Raw genomic sequence first — 23863 nt, 5'->3', positions numbered from 1 at the left:
ACCCATGATCATACGCACAAATAGTCAATAAATATTCATATTATTTATTTAAGTGCAAGAAGTAATTGCAATTTTACTTCAAATAGGCTCATCCTATTGGCCTTCTTTCAAAACTGAAAGACTTAAAAATCTATAATGCTGGCAAACCATTCAGTATTATTTACCAGATAAACAAGATTCTTACCTTCCATATTGAACTTGCCGAAGATATGTATATTGGCAGGACACAAACACGGCTGATAATGCCACCTATTTGTGGTATTCCAAGAAGATTCATCCACAATAGAATACCCCTTGTGATAGTTGAAATAGTCACAGTACACAGCTGAAATGAGTTGTAAATAATTAATATGCGATATTTTAAAACATTATTCTACACAAAGATGTGTCAACAGATCAAGATACTTTCACAGAATAAAGCTGTCTAAGTTGATCCTAAACCTATTGTGTAGTTTAGTTCAATTATTTTTGCTTTGGGATGCCCAATACTTTGGCTTCCTTTACTTTTGCATCTTTTAATCTTTTACCATCAAACCGGTCAACAATCAACACACTATTCAAAACCATTTTGTTTTGTAAAAGACCATTGAAGAATTTACTAAAATTATTAACATTATTTACTAATTTTCTAAAATTATCATTGGAACATTGAAAATAGAACAGAGAACAGTACAGCACAGTACAGGCACTTCGGCCCATGATGTTGTGCCGAGCATTTATCTTAATCTAAGAGCAACCTAACCGACACACCCCTCCATTTACTGCTGTCCATGTGCTTGTCCAGCAGTCGCTTAAATGTCCTAATGTCTTTAACTCTACTGCCACTGCTGGCAGTGCATTGTACACACCCACCACTCTCTGCACAAAGAATCTACCTCTGACATCTCCCCTATACCTTCCTCCAATCACCTTAAAATTATGACCCCTCATGACAGCCATTTCTGCCCTGGGGAAAAGTCTCTGGCTATTTATCTATCCATGCCTCTCATTACCTTGTACATCTCTATCAAGTCACCTTTCTTCCTTCTTCTCTCCAGTGTGAAAAGCCCTCGCTCACTCAACCTCTCTTCATAAGACAAGCCCTCAAATCCAGGTAGCATCCTTGTAAATATACTCTGCACCCTCTCTAAAGCATCTACATCCTTCCTACAATGAGATGACCAGAAATAGACAAAATATTCCACGTGTGGTCTATAGAGCTGCAGCAAAACATTGCGGGTTTGAAACTCAATCCCCCTGTTAAGGAAATTCAAAACACCATATGCCGTCTTGACAACCCTATCAACTTGGATGGCAACTTTGAGGGATCTATGTACATGGACCCCAAGATCCCACTGTTCCTCCACACTGCCAAGAATCGTGTCTTTAACCCTGTATTCACATTCAAATTTGACCATCCAAAATGAATCATTTCGCATTTATCCAGGTTGAACTCCATCTGCTACTTCTCAGCCCAGCTCTGCATCATGTCAATGTCATGTTGTCGCCTGCAACACCCTCAACACCACCCACAACACCACTGACCTTTGTGTCATCGACCCTTCCACTTCTTCATCCAAGCCATTTGTAAAAACTACAAAGAGCAGAGGCCCAAGAACAGATCCCTGTGGACATCACTGATCATTGACCACCAGGTGGAATACTTTCCATCCACTATCACTCGCTGTCTTCTGTCGGCCAGCCAATTCTGTACCCAGATACCCAAATTTCTCTGTGTCCCATACCTTCTAACTTTCTGAATGAGGCTACCATAGGGAACCTTATCAAATTCCTTACTGAAATCGATATGCACCACATCCACTGCTCGATCTTTGCCAACTTGTGTCGTCATGTCCTCAAAAAACTAAATAAGATTTGTGAGGCATGACCTGCCCCTCACAAAGCCATGCTGACTATCTTAAATCAAACTATGTTTTTTCAAGTAGTCATAAATTCTATCTCTCTAAAACCTTTCCAGATTTACGGACAGTATTTTACAGTTTGCAGTAGATGCCTGTACAATTTTCTGAAATGATATAATACTGATAGAATCAACAGACAGTTTTATTGATCATTGAATCCTCCAAGGGGAAATGTTTCTTCCCATCTACACTCTCTATGCATCTCATAATTTTATAATTTCAATCATGTCCTCGCTCAGTCTTCTCTCTTCCAAGGAAAACAACCTCAGGCTATTGAATTTCACTTTATAACTAAAACTCTCCAGCCTATGCAACATCCTGGTAAATCTCTTCTGTACCCTCTCCAGAGCTGTCACATCCCTTCTATATTGTGAATTCCAGAACTTCACAAGACTCTCGCTGTGGCCTAACCAAAGGTGCAGCATCACCTAACTGGTCTTAAACTCTATGTTTCATTATCCAATATGCCTTCTGAACCACTTTATTTACCTGCTCTGATATCTTCAGACACTGGTGTACATGCACAGCAAGGTCGGTCTAATGCTCAGTACTTCCCAAGATTATATAATTCATCATGTATTTCCTGGTCTTGTTTGGCTTGCCCAATGCATCAGCACATATTTATCTGAATAGAATTCTATTTGCCACTGATCAACCCATCAGACCAGCCCTTCTATATCTTCCTGTGATGAAAGGCTGTCCTCCTCACTATTTACCATACCACCAATTTTCATATCACATACAAACTTAATGAACAACAGTCACACCCACATAGCATGACAAATAAAAAAGCTTTCCATCCCCTTGCAATAAAGGTTAACATTTCATTTGCCTTCACTATTAATTGCTGGACCTAATGCTATCTTTGTCCTGGTATATGACCCTCTCATTGGCAACATTCTATATGGCAGAAATTTGGCAGTTCATATCCAGTTAAATAATAATCTGCCTTTCTCTTCTTCTCATAAAGTGTGATAACCCACTTCCTGTCAACCTGACAGTACATTCCATATGTCAGACATTTGCTCACTCCCTTAACCTATCTGCATACTTTGCATAGTATTTTCTGTGCTCCTCAACTTGCCTTCTTACTGATCTTTCTCTTATCATCAAATTTGGTTGCAACACACTCTGTCCCTTTGTCCAACTTGTCGATAGAAATTTGAAATCGCTAAGGCTCAAGCAATGCACTTTGTGGCATCACAAAAGGTATCGTTTGTCAAACGGAAAATAGCCTAAGAAGTTTTCTGTTAGGTAAGCAATCTTCTATCCATGTTAATATATTGTCCCGAATGTCATTAGCACTTACCTCAAGTATGAACATTTTACGTGGCTCCATATCAAATGTCTTTTAGAATTCCAAATGCATTACATCAGTGATTTCCTTTTATACATACTGCTTCGCACACAGTTAAAGAACGCAACTAAATTTGTCACATATAGTTTTTGCCATTCATAAAATAATACTGGCTCTTCTGAATTGCAATATAACGCTACTAATATCCTGATACTGCTTCATTCATAAGGGATTCCAATATATTTACAAAGACAGACGTAGACTAACTGGTCTTTGGTTTCATGTTCAGTCTCCCTCATCGCTTGAATCTCAAAAATCACAGAATTGGTTCACTACTGAAAGCAGTCATTGGCCCAATGTGTTTGTACTAGCTCTTGGAATGAACATTATGACTTAGTATGATTCTCCTGCTTTTTCCCCAAAACCCAGCACAAATAATCATCAATGTCTTCTTGAATGTCAGAATCCACATGACATCAGGTTACTGTCCAACAGGTTTATTTGAAATCGCAAGCTTTCAGAGCATAGTCCCTTCATCAGATGATGTGAGAAAGGAGCACACAGACATAAAATTTATAGACAGAGAGATCAGGGGCAGAAAGATAAAAAAAAATCATACAAATGGTGTGACTGGAGTGTCAAATATTAAGTCTCTGCAGGTGATCAGAACTGTCAGATGGTGTGAGTAAAATGTCAACAGCTGAATAACACTTTATTCACACCATCTTTGCCCACCCCAGTCCAACATCGGCACCTCCACTTCTTGAATGTTACAACTGAACCCAAGCCAGTATGCTTCCAAACAATGCATTCTTGCTGCTTGCTCTGTGAAAACTTTTTGTCTCACATTGCATCTGCTTATTTTGCAAATTTGTCCACAAATCTCTGCCTTCCAATTCTTGACTCTTTTACAAGTAGAACATTTCTCTCTCTTCCCTGTTCAGATAAACATATTTTAATGATTCTGAAAACATCTATTAAATCTCCTCCTAGAATTACCCTCTCCAAGGAAAACAAACCCAATTTTTGCAATATATCTTTAGAAATAATGTTTCTTATACCTAGAATTGTTCTCATAAACCTTATGCACTCTCTCTAATGAGTTCACATTGTCCCTGAACTGTGATGCCTAAAACAGTATAGAATACTCCAAGTGAGGTCCAATTTAGTGTCATATACAGGTTCGACAACGCCCCTACTCTCACTCTATGTTCTTTATCTGTAAAGCCTGGGCTACTGTATGCATTATGAGTGCTCTTTTCATCTGTTCTTTCAACTTCAATTGATTAGTGAAAAGTATACATTCAGATCTCTCTATCCTTAGAGTAGTACCAGTTGTCTTACATTGTCTGTCTACCTGTATGTATTACTTAACACTTAGCTGCATTGAACATCACTATGAATGAAAAACCATAGAATCTGGCAAAGATTAGTGGTAAGTCAGAGGATTGAGAAAGTTTTAAAAGTCTACTAAAGATGACCAACAGAAATAAGGAAGGAGAAAATAAATTATGAGGGCAAATTAGGAAGTAACCTAAGTACAGAGGAACCTCGATTATCCAAAGATCAATTAACCGAATTTCAGATTATCCAAAGGAGATATCAAGGTCCTAATAGAAACATTATGCCAAAGAGCTGATTTGACCCTGATCGCGTCTTTTGTTTACAGGTACAATGATTAAAAACAAACTCGGCTCACTGAAATGCTGCCAAGAGCAGTCTGAACAGTCCAGGCACCATTTCCAAATGGGTGACCTCCCACGCTCTCTCTCTCTCCCCCCACACTTTCCCTGGGGTTTTACATAGGGGTGAACCCTAACCCCCCCCCCCCTTCCCCAGATAATGTCTCCAACATTGTCCTGTACAGGGCAGAGGTGGAGCTTGTCAAAAAGTAGCAGTATAAATGTGTGTGTGTGTGTGTGAGAGAGAGAGAGAGTAATATTTGGAGACTTACCCCACAAAGGCAGCAGCAGTTTTATTGTTGCTGTGCAGTCCATCTGTCTTGGGGAGGAGGAGTGGAAGGGGGGGTTGGTCAGAGGACAGGGGCGCGGACAGGGGGTTGGGCAGGCAGGGATGGGTCGGGGTGGGGGCTCGTGTGGGGTGTGCTGAACGGGCAGCAGACTTCCCAGAAAACTCCAACGCCCAAGATAAATCAACTGACTAAATAATTATCCAAACAAAATGGTGCTTGCCCATCTTGTTCGGATTATCGAGGTTCCCTGTACAGCCAGTAAGAGCTGATTTAAATATTTGGAAAGAAGGGAGATACAACATAAGCTCCTTATAAAAAGAGGCTTGGAGAAATAATAATGGGGAACCAGGAAATGACAGAGGAGTGTGACAAATTTATTATGTTTTTGAGGAAGTTACAAGCACAGTATATAAAGGTAATCCCACAGATTTGAATTTCCAAAAGGCATCCAATAAGGTACCCACATAAGGTTACTTAATAAGATAAGGTCACAAGGTTTTGGGGGTAGTATAATATAGAGGACTGGTTAGCAAAAAGAAGAAAGAGAGTTGGGTAAGGAGGCATTTGACAGGATGCCAAGTTGTAACTAGTGGAGTGCCACAGAGACTAGAGCTGAGGCCACAATGATTGCCAAGTTTGCAGATGACACAAAAATACATGATAAGACATGTAATGAAGACAACTCACATAGTCTGCAGAGGGACACAGAGAATAGGCAAAAAACTTGGCAAATGAAAATGTGGGAAAATGTGAGAATATGCACATTTGGAGGAAGATTAGAAGAGCTGATTCTTATTTAAATGGGGAGAGACTGTAGAAAGCAGCAACAGAGAGAGATTTGGGCATTCTCATGCATGAATCAGAGGCAGCAAGGTGGTTAGTACTACTGTCACACAGCGCCCTGAACCCGGGTTTGATTCCACCCTTGGGTGACTGTCTGTGTGGAGTTTGCACATTCTCCCGGTGTCTGCATGGGTTTCTTCCAGATGTTCTGATTTCCTTCCAGGGTTCAAGGATGTTCAAGTTAGGTGGATTGGCCATGATAAATTGCCCATAATATCCAGGGATGTACAGGCTACATGAGTTAGCCATGGGAGATGTGGGGTGACAGGGATAGAGTAAGAGGGTGGGTCTGGGTGGGATGTTCTTCAGAGGGTCGGTGTGGACTTGATGGGCTGAAAGGCCTGCTTTCACACTGTAGGATTTCTACAATCATAAAACTATGATCAATCATCATAAATCACAAAAGGTTGGCAGGTAACAGACAGTTAATACAGAGAGTCTAGGATTAGAGAATATAAATTTTATGACTCTTTCGGGAGAGAGTTGAGGAAAAAGTGTTTCTCTGAGGCTGGTGAGTATGGAAATCTGATGGTTGTTGAAGCTGGGTCATTATGTATATTCAAGGCTGAGGTACAAAGACTTTGAATTGTTAAAGAATAAGGGTTCAAATCTGGTAGAAGCACACTTTTCCATGTTTATCTTAATTTCTATCTTCTTTTTCATCCAGTGAGTTCTGAATTTGCTGGCCTAATCTTTCCCTTTTTAGGAAATATATTCTAACTGCACACAAACTCTCTATTCTTTGAAGGTAGCCCATTGTTCAGCTGCAGACTTTCACTCCAACCCTTCGCTCCAACCTTATCTGTCACAGCTTCATTCTGCATAATTGAAGTTAAAAATCACACAAAACCAGCTTATAGTCTAACAGATTTATGTGGAAGTACAAGCTTTCGGAGTGCTGCTCCTTTGTCAGGTAGCCAGTGAAGTAGGATCATAGGGCACAGAATTTATAGGAAAAGATCATAGTGTCATTCATTGATGCAATATATTGAACAAACCTAGATTGTTGTTAATTCTTTCATCTTTTAAAATGGGTTGCAGATTTTGATGCATTAATATGTAAATCCCAGAACTTCTTTCAAGTCATATTCTTGAGATAACTTAAGCGTTCATAAAAAAGGTGACATCTTAGCTCAGATAATGCACAAAAGGTGTGAGGTTAGAGTCTGTGTGTATTCCAATCTTGAGTCAGACTGGTTCTATTTACAAACTAGGAATTTAAGTTATAAAAAAAATTGATTGCCTACAGATTGTGTACTGTTTGAACAAAATAGAATGTATTTGCAAATATATTTCTGCAAACACAAATTCACCCCATAGACTTGTATATGTGTGTTTGGGTGTGTATGTGTGGGTGCATGCATGTGAGGGAGACAGAGTGAGACAGTGTGTGTGTGGGAGAGGGGTAGAGAGTGTGAGTGTGTTGTGTGTTGCATGTGTGTATGTGAGCTTGAAAGAGTGTATGCATGAGTGTAATGGAGTATAAGCCTGTGAGAAGGTGTGTGCATGGGTTTGGGTGTGCATCATATACCAGAGTCCCTGTATGTAATACCAGTAATTTAACACTTTTGTGACTTCAACTTTTAGACTAGGACTGCACATAAGTTCTTCCTGGAGCTATCGTAGACACAAACTTCAATGTACTCAGCTTTAAATAACCTCCTCAGTGTCTTATTCCAAACATTTAGGTCTGTGACTAACACTGACTCTTCACTCTGTGGTAACCCAGTTCAGTATATATCATTCCCTTCTAAGGAGCACAATTCTACACCAGCATCTTATGAATATGAAAAAAGTTGTCAAAAAAAGTCATATAGCTATCATTTGAAATCTTCAACATCCATCTTTGGACTATGAAGTAACTGCATGGAGAACCGGGATCACATCACCAAGTCACCTTTTATTTACTTGTGCACAGTACACTGGCTGTGGCCTGCCAACTTGGAGTCAGTCCTCTGAACTGAGGGGATTCTAATTTCCTGGTTATATTTTTTTTCTCTCAGATGAAAAAGGAAGGCAAGAGAACATTCCTCAGGTCAAGAGAACTTTTCCTGCAGTGTACTAGTCAGTTGGAGTCAGTGTCCTGAACTGAGGAGACTCTGAAATCCTGGTATACTTTTTTTTGTTGTTTCCGCTATGTCACACATGTCTGAAGGAAAATTATACAGAAATATTCCTGCTAGCAGTGCAAAATATTGTGTCCATAGTGTATGCAATTTTCTCAAGCTTTCACTAGCCCTTAAATTCACTCCAAAACAAATTGTTTTTTTAAGAATCTTTGCAGTGGTGAAACAGGCCCTTCAGGCCAACAAGTCCACACTGACCTTCCGAGGAAATACCAACGCAAATCCATTCCCCTACCGTATTATTCTACATTGACCCCTGACTAATGCACCTAACATACATCCCTGAACACAATGGGCAATTTACTATGACCAATTCACCTAACCTTCACACCTTTGGATTGTAGGAGGAAACCAGAACACCTGGAGGAAACCCACAAGACATGGGGAGAAAATGCAAACTCCACACAGACAGTTGCCCGAGGCTAGAATCAAATCTGGGTCCCTGATGCTGTGAGGCAGTAGTGCTAACCACTGAGCCACCGTGCCATGTTGTGCAACTCATGTAATACAAGAATAAATTAACACAACTGGAATTATTGTAATTGCATGACTATTCCACAGAACTAAGGTGCCAGCATCAAATTCTTTAATGATTCCTTGATACAATATCACATTCACACATTGTGTTCCTTCCTTTTGTTTTCTGGTAACAAACACCAACATTATTAAACTGCACTCCTACATTTTCATTCAACTTTATTTTTCTAATTTTCCATGCAACAGAACCCTAACCCTCACTATTTAGTTTAAAGCCTTATCTACAGCCTAGTAAAATAACTGCACGGAGACCTGGATCCCATCACCTAGCCACCTTTTATATACTTGTGCACAGTACACTGGCTGTGGCCAGCCATCTTGGAGTCAATCCTCTGAACTGAGTAGATTCTAATCTCCTGGTCAGCCAGGGCTTTCCTGATTGGCCCAGGTTAACAACCCCAATCAAGGATCTCACAGTCAACAAGATCCAGCTGGTTCCAATCTCTACAGACTATTTCTATTTGAATTTTTTAATGATCAGAACGACCATCTCTTCAAGAACTTGCATAATAAGAATTACTTACGGCAAAAGTCAGGTGTTCTCCAGTCAATACAGACCCCAGCATCTATACATGCTTTGGCATAGACTGCAACAGCATCACAGAGACACTCGCAATCCCCAGCTAGTTCACAACCACATGCATCTCGGACACAGTTATCATAATAAGGCATTCTGTAGACCTAGAACATAAAGCAATGAAAAAACTTACATCTGCATATTTAAGAAATTACAGAGGGCATGTGCCAGTGGCTTAGGCAGCAAATACAGTGATATGAGGTTCTTCAAGTAATAATTGCATTCATCAGGTCATTACACTGTACAAGTTTCAGATGTCTGTAAAGCATAGAATTCTCCATGTCAAACACAAGCAGTAATCAACTACGTGGAATACAAATCCTGGCCGCAAGCAATTTTGACCCTGTCACTGGCATTTCAAACTGATCTCACTCACCTAAGTTAAGCAGGAGTTAGAGAGACATTACTCTAAAAGTGTCACTTGCAGGTCACAATTCATAATGCAATATACTGTCTTATCGTGTGGGCATAGAGATTATTCCTTCTCACCTTAAAACTGGAAGTATTTGACAACATGCTCTTCTATGCAATGCATTCCTTACTGCAGCTACAATTCTCTAACATAAATGCATGACAGGTCTTGTGCTATATTCATCAGAAGGTCTATGGTCCACATACTCCATGCATCTGCTTGCTGGAATCTTCCATGACCTACTTTATCAAGGACTATGCTAAACTATCATTTGTGTGTGATGTGAATCCTCACATTATTAAGGAGCTGTTCTGAAATTCCCCACGAAGGATCTTTGGAACTGCAAGGACCACTTTTATTTTTTGGACTGTGGAGTTAAAAATAACAAAAGATATGGTTTCAAACCAAGGGACTGTGGAAATAGATTGTTGCAGCTTTTAAAAAGAATTTACAGGAACTCAGTGCATATTGTGTCACTGTGGTGGCCTCAAGTATTGGCAGACACTGTTAGATACTTCGACTTCAAGGGTGTTTATTCAAAGCAGCTTTGCCCAACCATAGACTTCTGATTGGTTCTTTTTAACCAAGATCACTCGTGTGTATTCAGGAGTACTCAGCGTAATAACAATAAATGATTAGTTCCTGGAGAAATGACTATAGCTTTGTGTTTGGACAGCACAGCAGAAACATCCAGTTAATGAAGGAGAAAGTATCTCTTTCTTACTCCCCTGCTGTGAGTGGAGAACATTCAAAAGCATCTAGCTATTCTCACTCTCTGCAAACTCCCTTTTGGAAGGAATAGGGACAGAAAACCACCTATTGAGACACAAGGGTGAATCCTCAACTGGTGAATGAAAGGTTGAGAATTGGGGAGTCTATTGTGTCTGTCACAAACACTTGCATTATCACTAACTAAACCTTGATTACAGCATTCTGGTCCTCAGCACCTGCATCCCATTTAAAATACGGATATTTCCTAACCAACCTGATCAGAGATATTATTCTGTACTGCTGCAGCAAGTGGGACTTGACCCCAGGTCACCTGCCTCAAAGGTAGGGCTACTACGTTTGCACCACAATTTCCATTGAAGATACAAAGTATCTTGTTAACTTTTATCACCTGCTCAGAATCTGAGATTCTGTAACTTATTCCAAGTAATCATGAGAAGTGAACATTAACAGTTTGTTTGCCATGTTTGATGCTATTTTTGTTGGACAATATCAAATTTCAAATTTCCTGAACTAAATTAAGTTTCAGATGGATTTACAACTGCCTTACTGCTCACCAAATATTCTTCTGAAATCTTGACTTCAATGAAAACCCATGTCCCTGAACACAAAACATTCAAATACGTAAAAGCAAAATTGGACTCACTGTTTTACTTTCTAGACCAGGAAGACTATTACATAGCATGCAATTCAATTTGGGCTATCATTGATATAACTAATTGATAATGATTAGATCCTGCAGTTATCTGGAGTGAACTACTTATGTAGACAGGACAGTTGTCTATTTACAATCTGGTTGATCAGATAAAATGTTTTGGAGTACTTTATAATATTGTTCAAAATGTAATCTATTTTTCAAAATGTAATCTATTTTTCTTATCAACCTGTTCAGAGATGTTATTATACTCATCTGCAGCAGGTGGGATGTGAACCTGGGTCTCTCAGATCCACAAGTAGGGACACTATACTGTGACACAAGAGGACTTTAAGGACCATTTTATTGATCAACACACAATTCCTTTCACATGGTCCTCTGTTACAGTTTCTTCCAGATTGTATCTTTATGACCTAGCTCCAGATAAATGTTGATCTCGTTTCTTGAATGTACTTGGGAGAGAAAAGCTGACTCTTTTTACAATTTGGCTATATGGCTGTTTTGTTTGAATACTGCTTTGGAAATGGTTTCAAAATCTTCAGCTTGGGGGAAACCTGCTAAAGACAAGGCTGCACAGCTCGTGTCTCTTGTTTCTGAAGCATGATACTTATGAATCCAGTGTGAAAACAGACTGTCTTTTTGAAGACTAGAAGACTTGTCAATATTGTGTTTTTCCCTGAGCAAGCTGTGTCTCCCAAGACCCCAGAGACACTGCCTATGTTAGGTGACATCCACCTACACACATCAGATTGATAGCCATCTAACATCTTGAACCTTATTAATTTGTGGTGTTAAGCTATCAAAACTATTGGAATTTTTTTAACCTCCCTAACCCAAAGTGAGTCTCTGCAGAGAGAATTCAATTTTTACTATTTATCACTATATTATCTGTTAGTATGGTTTAGATTATTTAGAGAGCTATACATTTATCTTTTTAGAAAACAAATGAAATGAGTTAACCAGCTTTGCATCTTAGTTGAATAAGTTTTGATTTATAATACACAAATACTTTTGCTTTCATTAAATACATCTAGTTGATAGACCTTCTTATTTTAAATTCAAAATCTAGAAAGCATTCTATTGGCCATTTTGGGACCTCTGCAGAGGAATTAAATGTTTGCAGTGAATCATGGAGAAATAGGACTATAGAAAGACAGTGCATTGCTCTCCTGACCTGCTGTGCCTTTCCAACACCACTCTAATCTCGACTCTCGTCTCGGCATAACATTCTGAACTTATCACTGGTCAATATCCCTTTATTATCAATTTTAAAAACTTCATTTGTGCCCCACGTTTAAGTTCCTCTCCATGTCTCCGCAATTTTATCAATAACAATTGTTTTGTCCTTACTAGGTACCTATATGGACAGAAGTTGAAAGTGAGGACTGCAGATGCTGGAGATTTGAGTTGAGAATGTGGTGCTGAAAAAGCACAGCAGGTCAGGCAGTATGAGGAATAGGAGAATCGACATTTCGGGCAAAAGCCCTTCATCAGGGATAAGGCTCTGAGCTGAGGGAACGGTGAAATAAATGGGAGGGGGTGGGGCTGGAGGTGAAAAGTAGCAAGAGTGTGATAGTCAGATAGAGGTGGGGGCAATGGTAATAGTCGGAGAAGAGGGTGGAGTGGACAGGTAGGTAGGAAGATGAACAGTTAGGACAGGTCATGAGGTCAGTGCTGAGATGGAAGGTTGGAACTGGAATAAGGTGGGGGAAGGGGAAAAGAGGAAACTGGTGAAATCCACAATGATGCTATGGAGTTGGAGGGTCCTGAGGCGGAAGATGAGGTATTCTTCCTCCAGGTGTTGGGTGGTTAGGGAGTGGCGATGGAGGAGGCCCAGGACTTGCATGTCCTTGGCAGAGTGTGAGGAGGAGTTGAAGTGTTTGACCACGGGGCAGTGGGGTTGGTTGGTGCAGACGTCCTGGAGATGCCCTCTGAAGTGCTCTGTGAGTAGGCATCCTATCTCCCCAATGCAGAGGAGACCGTATTAGGAGCAACGGATACAATGTGGAAAACTCCTTTGGGGCCTTGGATGGAGATGAGGGTGGAGGGAAATATATTTCTGGTGGTGGGGTCCATTTGTAGGTGGCGGAAATGGCGGAGGATGATGCGATATATACAGAAGTTGGTGGGGTGGAAGGTGAAGACCAGGGGGGTTCTGTCCTTGTTGTGGTTGGAGGGGTGAGGTTCGAGGGCAGAGGTGCAGGAAGTGGATGAGATGCATTGGAGGGCATCATCAACCACGTGGGAAGGAAAATTGCAGTCTTTAAAAAAGGAGGCCATTTGATGTGTTCTGTGGTGGAACTGGTCCTTCTGGGAGCAGATGCAGTGGAGGCAGAGGAATTGGGAATAAGGAATAGCATTTTTACAGGAGGCACGGTGGGAGGAGGTGTAGTCCAGGTAGCTGTGGGAGTCAGTGGGTTTGTAATAGATGTCAGTGTTGAATCGGTCACATTAATGGAGATGGAGAGATCCAGGAATGGGAGGGAGGTGTCTGAGATGATCCAGGTGAACTTAAGGTCGGGATGGAATGTGTTGGTGAAGTTGATGAATGCTCAACCTCCTCGTGGGAGCACGAGGCGGCACCGATACAGTCATTAATGTAGCGGAGGAAAAGGTAGGGAATGGTGCCGGTGTAAATACAAAAGGTGGGTTTTTCCACATAACCGACAAAGAGATAGGCATAGCTGGGGCCCATGGCTACCCCTTTTGCCTGGAGGAAGTGGGACGATTCAAAGGAGAAATTATTGAGGGTGAGAACCAGTTTAGCCAAACAAATGAGAGTGTCAGTGGAAGGGTACTAGTGGGGACGTCGGGAGAGGAAGTAATGGAGAGCTTGGAGGCCCTTGTTACAGCGGATGGAGGTTTATAGGGACTGGATGTTCATGGTGAAGATAAGGTATTGGGGGCAAGGGAAACGAAAGTCTTGGAGGAGGTGGAGGCAATGGATAGTGTCTCAAATGTATGTGGGGTGTTCTCGGACTGGGGGGTTAGGGCAGTATTAAGTTATGTGGAGATGAGTTTGGTGGGGTAGGAGCAGGCCGAGTGATAGGTCGGTCAGGGTAGTCAGGCTTGTGGATCTCGGGTAGGAGGTAGAAGCGGGTGATGCGGGGTTCCTGAAATATGAGGTTGGAAGCTGTGGATGGGAGATCTCCTGAGGTGATGGGGTTGTGTACGGTCTGGGAGATAATGGGTTGGTGATGGGGGTTGAGGTCGTGGTCAAGGGGGCAGTAGGAGGAGGTGTCTTTGAGTTGGTGCCTAGCTTCAGCCGTGTAGAGGTCAGTGCACCAAGCTACCAGTGCGCTCCTCCTCCCTGTCGCTGGTTTGATGGTGATGTTAGGGTTGGAGCGGAGGGAGTAGAGCGCTGCGCGCTGCGAGGGGGAGAGGATGGAGTGGGTGAGGGGGTGGACAGGTTGAGGTGGTCAATGTTCTGGCAGCAGTTAGAAATAAAGAGATTGAGGGCAGGTAACAGACCAGCGTGAGGTATCAAGGTGGATGGGGTATGTTGGAGACAGGAGAAGGGGTCCTTGGAAGGTGGGTGGTAGTCTTGCTGGAAAAAGTAAGCCCGGAGATGGAGGCGGCAAAAGAAGTGTTTGATGTCACAATGCACATTAAATTTGATTGTTCATCCTCAGTGACGGGGAGGTCTAGGGGGATGGTGAAAACATCGTCCAGTGCCATTTGCCTTATGGGCAAAAGTGGAGGCAGAAATCAGAAGGCTGGAAAGCAAAGGGATCATCAAACCAGTCCAATTTGCAGAATGTAGACAGACTAATCTACCAAATGTAGAATCAAAATATTTCTGTCTTTGTCCCATACCTTCAGATCCATGGCACCATGCATTGGAAAGATAACCATTGGACATGGTGGTACTTATTTTTTACAGATTTCACTCTTCTCACTAGTTTCTTTATTGAGGTTCCGTCAACCACAGCCTCAACTTTTTAGTGGGTTTTAACATCTGGCAAGCAAGATGAGCATGATTCCATTGAATTATCTCATAGGCCAGTACCCAGGAGAGAGCACACCCTGAAAAGTCCACCTTCACCTGGTTTAGAACAGTTAAATTGCTGAGCAACATCCAAATCAGAACCAATCAAAATCAATGTCTGGTTAAATGGTCACCTGGTTCTAATGGAGCTCGACACTAGCATGGCCATTTCAGTGATCGCAGATACAGACTTTAACAGAATTAGTTCTGGGTGTCAACCTTTAAGTTTGAGTAAGACTTTGGTGAAACTGAGAACCCATGCTGGGGAAGCTGGTTCAATTGTTTTAAAAGGCTCAGGCCCAAGCCTGATGGGGCAATAATGATTCAGAAAGTTTCATCTACATTGGCTTAACATTTTTAGATTGGCAAATGGCTGCCTGAGTTAAATCCTGATTACATACCTGGAAGCTTTTCAGTATGGTCTATAGACTACCTAAGGAGCTAAAACCACCTTGCATGCTGACTAAGAAACAATTCCATATTACTGCAAGGCTCATCCAGTGCCATTTACCTTATGGGTAAAAATGGAGGCAGAAATCAGGAGGCTGGAAAGCAAAGGGATCATCAAACTAGTCCAATTTGCAGAATGGGCGGCACCAGTCATACCAAATGTGAAGTCTGACTGTCAATTTGCCTTTGTAGGGATTTTAAATAGATGGTAAGATGCTTTTCGCAACTGGACAAATACCCAATCCCTCGTACAAAGGATTTATACACAAAGCTGGTAGGACACTATTCTTTACAAAGCTGGACATAAGCATGTTTAATTGTAATTGCAATTATTTGAGGATTTTCACATGTATGCTACAATTAATACCAATATATGAGATGGCCATTTGGGGTATTGTCAGCTTGTGCAATATTTGAGCAAACGATGAAGAACATTTTATATGGTCTACCCAAGGTCACCATTTACCTAGATGACGTGCTAATAACAGAGAAGACTAATAAAGAGCACTTTGAGAACATGGACACAGTCCTTAAATTTTTTTTTTTCCCAGGTGGGCATATGCCTTAAAAAGGAAAAAAAATGTGTTCCAGACTTGGGCCACACGGTCAACAAGATCTGTTGGAAAATAAAGTGAGGGCGATCAAAGGTGCCTTGTCCCCTTTATCTGTGCCAGAGTTTAGGTCTTTCCTTGAGCTGCTGAACTATTACGGAAAGGTCATGCATAACCTGGTCTCCACTCTGGCACCTTTGCATCAACTCATGAAAAATAGTCAGCCTTTGAAATGGTCACACAGCCAATAGCTTTCAGGAAAGTGAAGATACAGCTATCATCGTTTAAGGTAGTGGCACGCTATGATCCCAAGCAAGATTTGGTATTGACATGCCTCCTCATATGGTATTGGGATAGTATCAGCTCAGAGGTTGCCCAAAGGAGAGGAATGTCCAATAGGATGGGCATCCAGGCTAAGGCAGAGCATAATACACCCAGATAGAGAAGGAAAGCTTGGCGACCATAGTTGGAACCAGGAAGTTCCACCAACAGATGGAAATCTGTAATAATAAGACTACAAATCCCTGCTAGGGCTTCTCAAAGAGGACAATGCAGTGACACCCATTGCTTCAGGTTGAATTCAGTGGTTGTTTGTAATAATGTGTGTATAATTACAGGTTGGAATTATGTCCGGGAGGCCAAGGAGCAAATGTAGATGCATTGAGCTGCCCCCGGTTAGTAGATAAACCACTAGTGGTACCACCATAGAAGAATACATTAAGGTTTTAAATTTTATAGACATGCTTCTTGTCATAGCTAACAGTGAACACAGAATGATCCAGTCATAGAGTCGTACAGCACAGGAACAGACCCTTCGGTCCAACTCGTCCATGCCGACCAGATAACCCAACCCAATCTAGTCCCACCTACCAGCACCTGGCTCATATACCTCCAAATGCTTCCTATTCATACACCCATCCAGATGCCTTTGAAATGTTGCAATTGTACTAGCCTCCATCACATCCTCTGGCAGCTCATTCCATACACGTACCATCCTCTGTGTGAAAACGTTGCCCCTTAGGTCTCTTTTATATCTTTCCCCTCTCACCCTAAACCTATACCGTCTAGTTTTGGACTCCCCGACCCCAGGGAAAAGACTTTGTCTATTTACCCCATCCATGCCCCTCATAATTTTGTAAACCTCTATAAGGTCACCTCTCAGCCTCTGAAGCTCCAGGGGAGCCCTGGCTGACAGATATAAACAGGAATGCCCTTTCTTCCTGGTGGTGGAAATTGAATAAAAGATTCATACTCCTTGTGTCTTTCACTGTGAGCCACACCTGCACACACACAACATGGGTGCTGCGGAAAATATAAGCATGACTGCAGTTAGGCGGTAGTATGGGGGTAAATAAAAGAGAAAAAAGAACAGGAGTGTCACACCTTCTGTTCACTCTGTGAGCTGGCTCTGAGGGAGCTGGATCAGTGTCAAGGACTCTCCATGTGTAAATAAGGGGTGACTTAGTGTCTCTGTGGGGAAAAAAGTAAACAGGAGTGTCAGAGGTCTGTTCACTCTGAGAGTTGGCTCTGAGGAAGCTGGATCAATGTCAACGACTCTCCATGTGTAAATAAAAGGTGACTTGGCGATGGGACAATGACCTCTGTGGAATTATTTGAACCACCATCTGTAAAACATCTGTTCAGCCAACTGAATATAGTTACGAGCAAAACCCATTAAGGGGAATGGAAACCCTCACGGGTGGGGGAGGGAGATTGGTGGTGGGTAGGATGGTGCATGCAGGGAGAGGGAAGGGACTAAATCAAAATGGAGTTGGAGAGGAGATAAAGCACTGTGTTCCCCATGCCTCCTTTATTATTTTACCTCTACCCAGATGTGCTTATAGCACATCTGAGCAAACTTCTCACCAAAAAAATCATGTGACTGTTTTTTGTAAATAACTGACTACTGCTAGCAAAACAGAGCAATGGAAACCATCAAGTGTGAGGGAGAGACAGGGACAGCAGGAAAGGATTAAATTAAAGTGGCGTTGGTTGGGGAAATAAAGCACTGTATCCCCCATGTCTACCTCTTTCTAAAGACATTGAAATTATTGATAGATACAGTGTGCTCCCTCTCCAAAGAAATCCAAGCACGAACTTAACCACGGAAGAGGGGTAGGCAGTTGGCAATTATAACTGCCTGCACAGCCTGCTGTCTGGACCTGTTTATAGCCTGCCCAGCCAGGCTGAGGAGCAGACCCAAGAGGAGGTCCTCCAATCTGCCCACACAGGATTCCCAGAGATCAGGAGCGTAAGTCCGAAGTACAACTGAAAACACAACAAAAGATGTTTCAAATAACTAAAAGGAGAGTGTAATTTCCAGTAACTAACATATTCATAGTCCATAGACTCCACAGCAACGCTAAGTAAACAGGGGAGGGCCTGCTTTATAACTTCTTAAATTTTTTTGTTTTGTTTAACCTACCTTGTAACCAACCTGTTCAGAGATATTATTACACACCTCTGGTGCAAGTGGGATCTGATACAGACCACCCAATCCAGAGCTAGGGATGTTACCACTACACCACAAGAAGGCTTACTAGGGCTCAAAAGATAAGTTCCAACTGGACAGACCATTGCCTAATACCAAGGAATTATCATAATCAACTAGCTCTTCGATGAGATAAATGAGTGATACTCCATGGACCTAGTAGGGGTTATCACAATTTCTTTCCTGATTCTTATTTCCTGATCCTTTCATTGTCTGTTTGACATTCTGATAAGAAATTTCAGATTTTGTTAAGGAGATTACAATAATGTCCTGACTCGGAAAGTTTTTTATCATGTTTTTTTAACCTTTTTTGAATAAGTTTGATTCAACGACCTGTTATTCTCATTGGAGATGATAACTATATTTATAAGACTGATTAATTTATTGTCACGTGTACTGAAGTACAGTGAAGTGTTTTGTTTATGAGCAGTACATGAAAGATCACGGTAAGAAAGTTTGCACAGACCAGAGGTTGTAAAATGTCTTAGACAGTTGCATACAGATTAATTCATACATTATGTTTGCGAGGCAACATCAACATTAGCAATGTCAGTATTATTTGAGGCTAGAGAGTCCATTCATCAGTCTAATAACGGCTGAGAAGAAGTGTTCCTGAACCTGCTGGCATGTGTGTTCAGGCTTCTGAATCTTCTGCATGACGGAAGAGGTTATAGGAGATCATTACCAGGTGTGATGGGTCTTTGATGATGCTGGCAGCCTTTCTGCAGCAGCGATGTTGAACTTTTCTACTGTCACCTCCACGATTTATCGATTGCAACTCCAACCCACCCTCCGAAGAGCTCTTCTCCCGCTTTCAACATACAATGTCCTCTTGAACACCCTGTGTTGGCCTCTTACCCTCCTTCAGCCTCTTTATCTCCAACTGCTGTCGTGAGATTGACCACCTCAACCTATCCAACCCCTTACCCTCGCAATGCGCAGCCCTCCATGCCCTCCGCTCCAACCCCAAATTCACCATCAAACCAGCTGACACGTCGGTGGTGTGTGTGTGTGTGTGTGTGTGTCCTGTAGCGACAATAGACGATAGACAATAGATAATAGGTGCAGGAGTACACCATTTGGCCCTTCGAGCCAGCACCACCATTCATTGTGATCATGGCTGATCATCCACACTCACTATCCTGTACCTGCCTTATCCCCATAACCCTTGCTTCCACTATCTTGAAGAGCTCTATCCACCACTTTCTTGAAAGTATCCAGAGACTTGGCCTCCACTACCTTCTGGAGCAGAGCATTCTACATATCTAGCACTCTCTGGGGGAAGAAGTTTCTCCTCAACTCTGTTCTAATGGCCTACCCCTTATTTTTAAACTGTGTTCTCTAGTTCTGGACTCACCCATCAGCGGAAACAAGCTTCCTGCCTCCAGAGTGTCAAATCCTTTAACAATCTTATACATCTCAATCAGATCCCCTCTCATCCTTCTAAACTCAAGTCTATACAAGCCCAGTCGCTCCAATCTTTCAATATATGATAGTTCCGCCATTCTGGGACTTGACCTCGTGAACCTACGCGACACTCCCTCAATAGCCAGAATGTCCTTCCTCAAATTTGGAGACCAACACTGCATACAATACTCCAGGTATGGTCTCACCTGCAAAAGGACCTCTTTGCTCTTGTACTCAATTCCTCTTGTTATGAAGGCCAGCATGCCATTAGCTTTCTTCACTGCCTGCTGTACTTGCATGCTTGCTTTCAATGACGGATGTACAAAAGCACCAAGATCTCGTACTTCCCCTGTGTAGAGTCATAAAGATATACAGCACAGAAACAGATCCTTCAGTCCAATACGTCCACGCCGACCAGATATCCCAACCCAATCTAGTCCCACCTGCTAGCACCCGGCCCAGATCCCTCCAAACCCTTGCAATTGTACCAGCCTCCACCACATCCTCTGGCAGCTCATTCCATACACGTACCACCCCCTGTGAAAAAGTTGCCCCTTAGGTCTCTTTTACATCTTTTCCCTCTGACCTTAAACCTATGTTCTCTAGTTCTGGACTCCCCCACCCCAGGGAAAAGACTTTGTCTATTTACCCTATCCATGCCCCTCATAATTTTGTAAATCTCTAAGTTCACCCCTCAGCCTCTGACGCTCCAGGGAAAACAGCCCCAGCCTGTTCAGCCTCTCCCTATAGCTCAAATTCTCCAACCCTGGCAACATCCCTGTAAATCTTTTCTGAACCCTTTCAAGTTTCACAACATCTTTCTGACTGGAAGGATACCAGAATTGCACGCAATATTCCAATAGTGGCCTAACCGATGTCCTGTATAGCCGCAACATGATCTCCCAACTCCTGTACTCAATACTCTGACCAATAAAGGAAAGCATACCAAACGCCTTCTTCACTATCCTAGCTACCTGCGACTCCCCTTTCAAGGAGCTATAAACCTGTACTCCAAGATCCCTTTGTTCAGCAACACTCCCTTGGACCTTACCATTAAGTGTATAAGTCCTGATAAAATTTTCTTTCCAAAAATGTAGCACCTTGCATTTATCTGAATTAAACTCCATCTGCCACTTCTCAGCCCATTGGCCCATCTGGTCAAGATCCTGTTGTAATCTGAGGTAACCTTCTTCGCTGTCCACTACACCTCCAATTTTGGTGTCATCTGCAAACTTACTAACTATAACACTTATGCTCACATCCAAATCGTTTATATAAATCACGAAACGTAATGGACCCAGTATCAATCCTTGTGGCACTCCACTGGTCACAGGCCTCCAGTCTGAAGAAGAACCCTCCACCACCACCCTCTGTCTTCAACCTTTGAGTGAGTTCTGTATCCAAACGACTACTTCTCCCTGTATTCCGTGAGACCTAACCTTGCTCACCAGTCTCCCATGGGGAAACTTATTGAACGCCTTCTTGAAGTTCATATAGATCACATTAATCATCAATCCTCTTTGTTACATATTCAAAAAACTCAATCAAGTTTGTGAGACATGATTTCCCATGCACAAAGCCATGTTGACTACCCCGAATCAGTCCTTACCTTTCCAAATACATGTACATCCTGTCCCTCAGGATTCCCTCCAACAACTTGTCCACCACCGACGTCAGGCTCACTGGTCTACAGTTCCCTGGCTTCTTAAACAGAGGCACCACCTTAGCCAACCTCCAGTCTTCCGGCACCCTACCTATGACTATCAATGATACAAATATCTCAGCAAGAGGCCAGGAATCACTTCCCTAGCTTCCCACAGAGTTCTAGGGTACACCCAATCAGGTCCTGGGGATTTATCCACCTTCATGCATTTCAAGACATCCAGCACTTCCTCCTCTGTAATAAGGATATTTTTCAAGATGTGATCATCTATTTCCCCACATTCTGTACCTTCCATATCCTTTTCCACAGGAAACACTGATGCAAAATACTCATTTAGTATCTCCCCCATTTTCTGCGGCTCCACACAAAGGCCACCTTGCTGATCTTTGAGGGGTCCTATTCTCTCCCTAGTTACCCTTTTGTCCTTAATGTATTTGTAAAAACTCTTTGGATTCTCCTTAATTCTATTTGCCAAAGCTATCTCCTTTCCCCTTTTTGCCCTCCTGATTTTCCTCTTAAGTGTACTCCTATTGTCTTTATACTCTTCTAAGGATTCACTCAATCTATCCTGTCTATACCTTACATATGCTTCCTTCTTTTCTTAACCAAACTCTCAATTTCTTTAGTCATCCAGCATTTCCAATACCTACCAGCCTTTCCTTTTACCCTAGGAGAAAGTGAGGACTGCAGATGCTGGAGATCAGAGCTGAAAATGTGATGCTGGAAAAGCGCAGCGGGTCAGGCAGCATCCAAGGAGCAGGAGAATCGACGTTTCGGGCATGTGGAGAAATCTGTGTTCATCCCTTGTGGTTGGAGGGTTCCCAGGCGGAAGATGAGGCGCTCTTCCTCCAGCCGTCGTGTTGCTGTGGTCTGGCGATGGAGGAGTCCAAAGATCTGCATGTCCTTGGTGGAGTGGGAGGGGGAGTTGAAATGTTGAGCCACGGGGTGGTTGGGTTGGTTGGTCCGGGTGTTCCAGAGGTGTTCTCTGAAACGTTTGCAAGTAGGCGGCCTGTCTCCCCAATGTAGAGGAGGCCACATCGGGTGCAGCGGATGCAGTAAATGATGTGTGTGAAGGTGCATTTGTGGCGGATATGGAAGGATCCCTTGGGGCCTTGGAGGGAAGTAAGGGGGGAGGTGTGGGCGCAAGTTTTGCATTTCTTGCGGTTGCAGGGGAAGGTGCCGGGAGTGGAGGTTGGGTTGGTTGGGTGTGTGGACCTGACAAGGGAGTCACGGAGGGAGTGGTCTTTTTGGAACGCTGATAGGAGAAGGGAGGGAAATATATCCCTGGTGGTGGGGTCCGTTTTGAGGTGGCGGAAATGACGACAGATGATATGGTGTATATGGAGGTTGGTGGGGTGGTAGGTGAGGACCATTGGGGTTTTGTCCTGGTGGCGATTGGAGGGGCGGGGCTCAAGGGCGGAGGAGCGGGAAGTGGAGGAGATGTGGTGGAGAGCATCGTCGATCACGTCTGGGGGGAAATTGTGGTCTTTGAAGAAGGAGGCCATCTGGGTTGTTCGGTATTGGAACTGGTCCTCCTGGGAGCAGATGCGGCAGAGACAAAGGAATTGGGAATATGGGATGGCATTGTTACAGGGGGCAGGGTGGGAGGAGGTGTAGTCTAGATAGCTGTGGGAATCGGTTGGTTTATAGTAAATGTCCGTGTTGATTCGGTTGCCCAAGATAGAAATGAAGAGGTCTAGGAAGGGGAGGGAGGAGTCTGAGATGGTCCAGATAAATTTGAGGTTGGGGTGGAAGGTGTTGGTAAAGTGTATGAACTGTTCAACCTCCTTATGGGAGCACGAGGCAGCGCCGATACAGTCATCGATGTAGCGGAGGAAAAGGTGGGGGTGGTGCCAGTGTAGCTGCGGAAGATGGACTGTTCCACATATCCTACGAAGAGGCAGGCATTGCTGGGGCCCATGCGGGATCCTTCCAAAGCCGCCACAAATTCACCTGCACCTCCACACACATCATTTACTGCATCCGCTGCACCCGATGTGGCCTCCTCTATAATGGGGAGACAGGCCACCTACTTGCGGAATGTTTCAGAGAACACCTCTGGGACACCCGGACCAACCAACCCAAACACCCCGTGGCTCAACACTTCAACTCCCCCTCCCACTCCACCAAGGACATGCAGGTCCTTGGACTCCTCCATCGCCAGACCATAGCAACACAATGGCTGGAGGAAGAGCGCCTCATCTTCCGCCTAGGAACCCTCCAACCACAAGGGATGAACACAGATTTCTCCAGTTTCCTCATTT

The 23863-nt window shown here is 42.9% G+C and overlaps 1 protein-coding gene across 1 annotated transcript in view; it reads right to left on the bottom strand.

Moving 5' to 3' along the window:
- Positions 1 to 272: 272 nt before the first annotated feature.
- Positions 273 to 23863, bottom strand: part of LOC122558125 (mucin-6-like) — a gene marked incomplete at its 3' end in the record, with an annotated part of 278951 nt that continues 255360 nt past the window's right edge. Inside the window, exons 23-24 of the mRNA XM_043706443.1 lie at positions 9201 to 9357; positions 273 to 325 (exon numbers count right to left, since the gene is read on the bottom strand). Of these exons, the coding sequence (XP_043562378.1) occupies positions 273 to 325; positions 9201 to 9357 (210 nt within the window). The remainder of the gene's footprint in view (positions 326 to 9200; positions 9358 to 23863) is intronic.

Source organism: Chiloscyllium plagiosum, chromosome 16, assembly GCF_004010195.1.
Source record: "Chiloscyllium plagiosum isolate BGI_BamShark_2017 chromosome 16, ASM401019v2, whole genome shotgun sequence".
Classification (NCBI taxonomy): domain Eukaryota; kingdom Metazoa; phylum Chordata; class Chondrichthyes; order Orectolobiformes; family Hemiscylliidae; genus Chiloscyllium; species Chiloscyllium plagiosum.
Note: the sequence above shows the minus strand (reverse complement) of the source record. Positions and strands in the feature narration are given on the sequence as shown.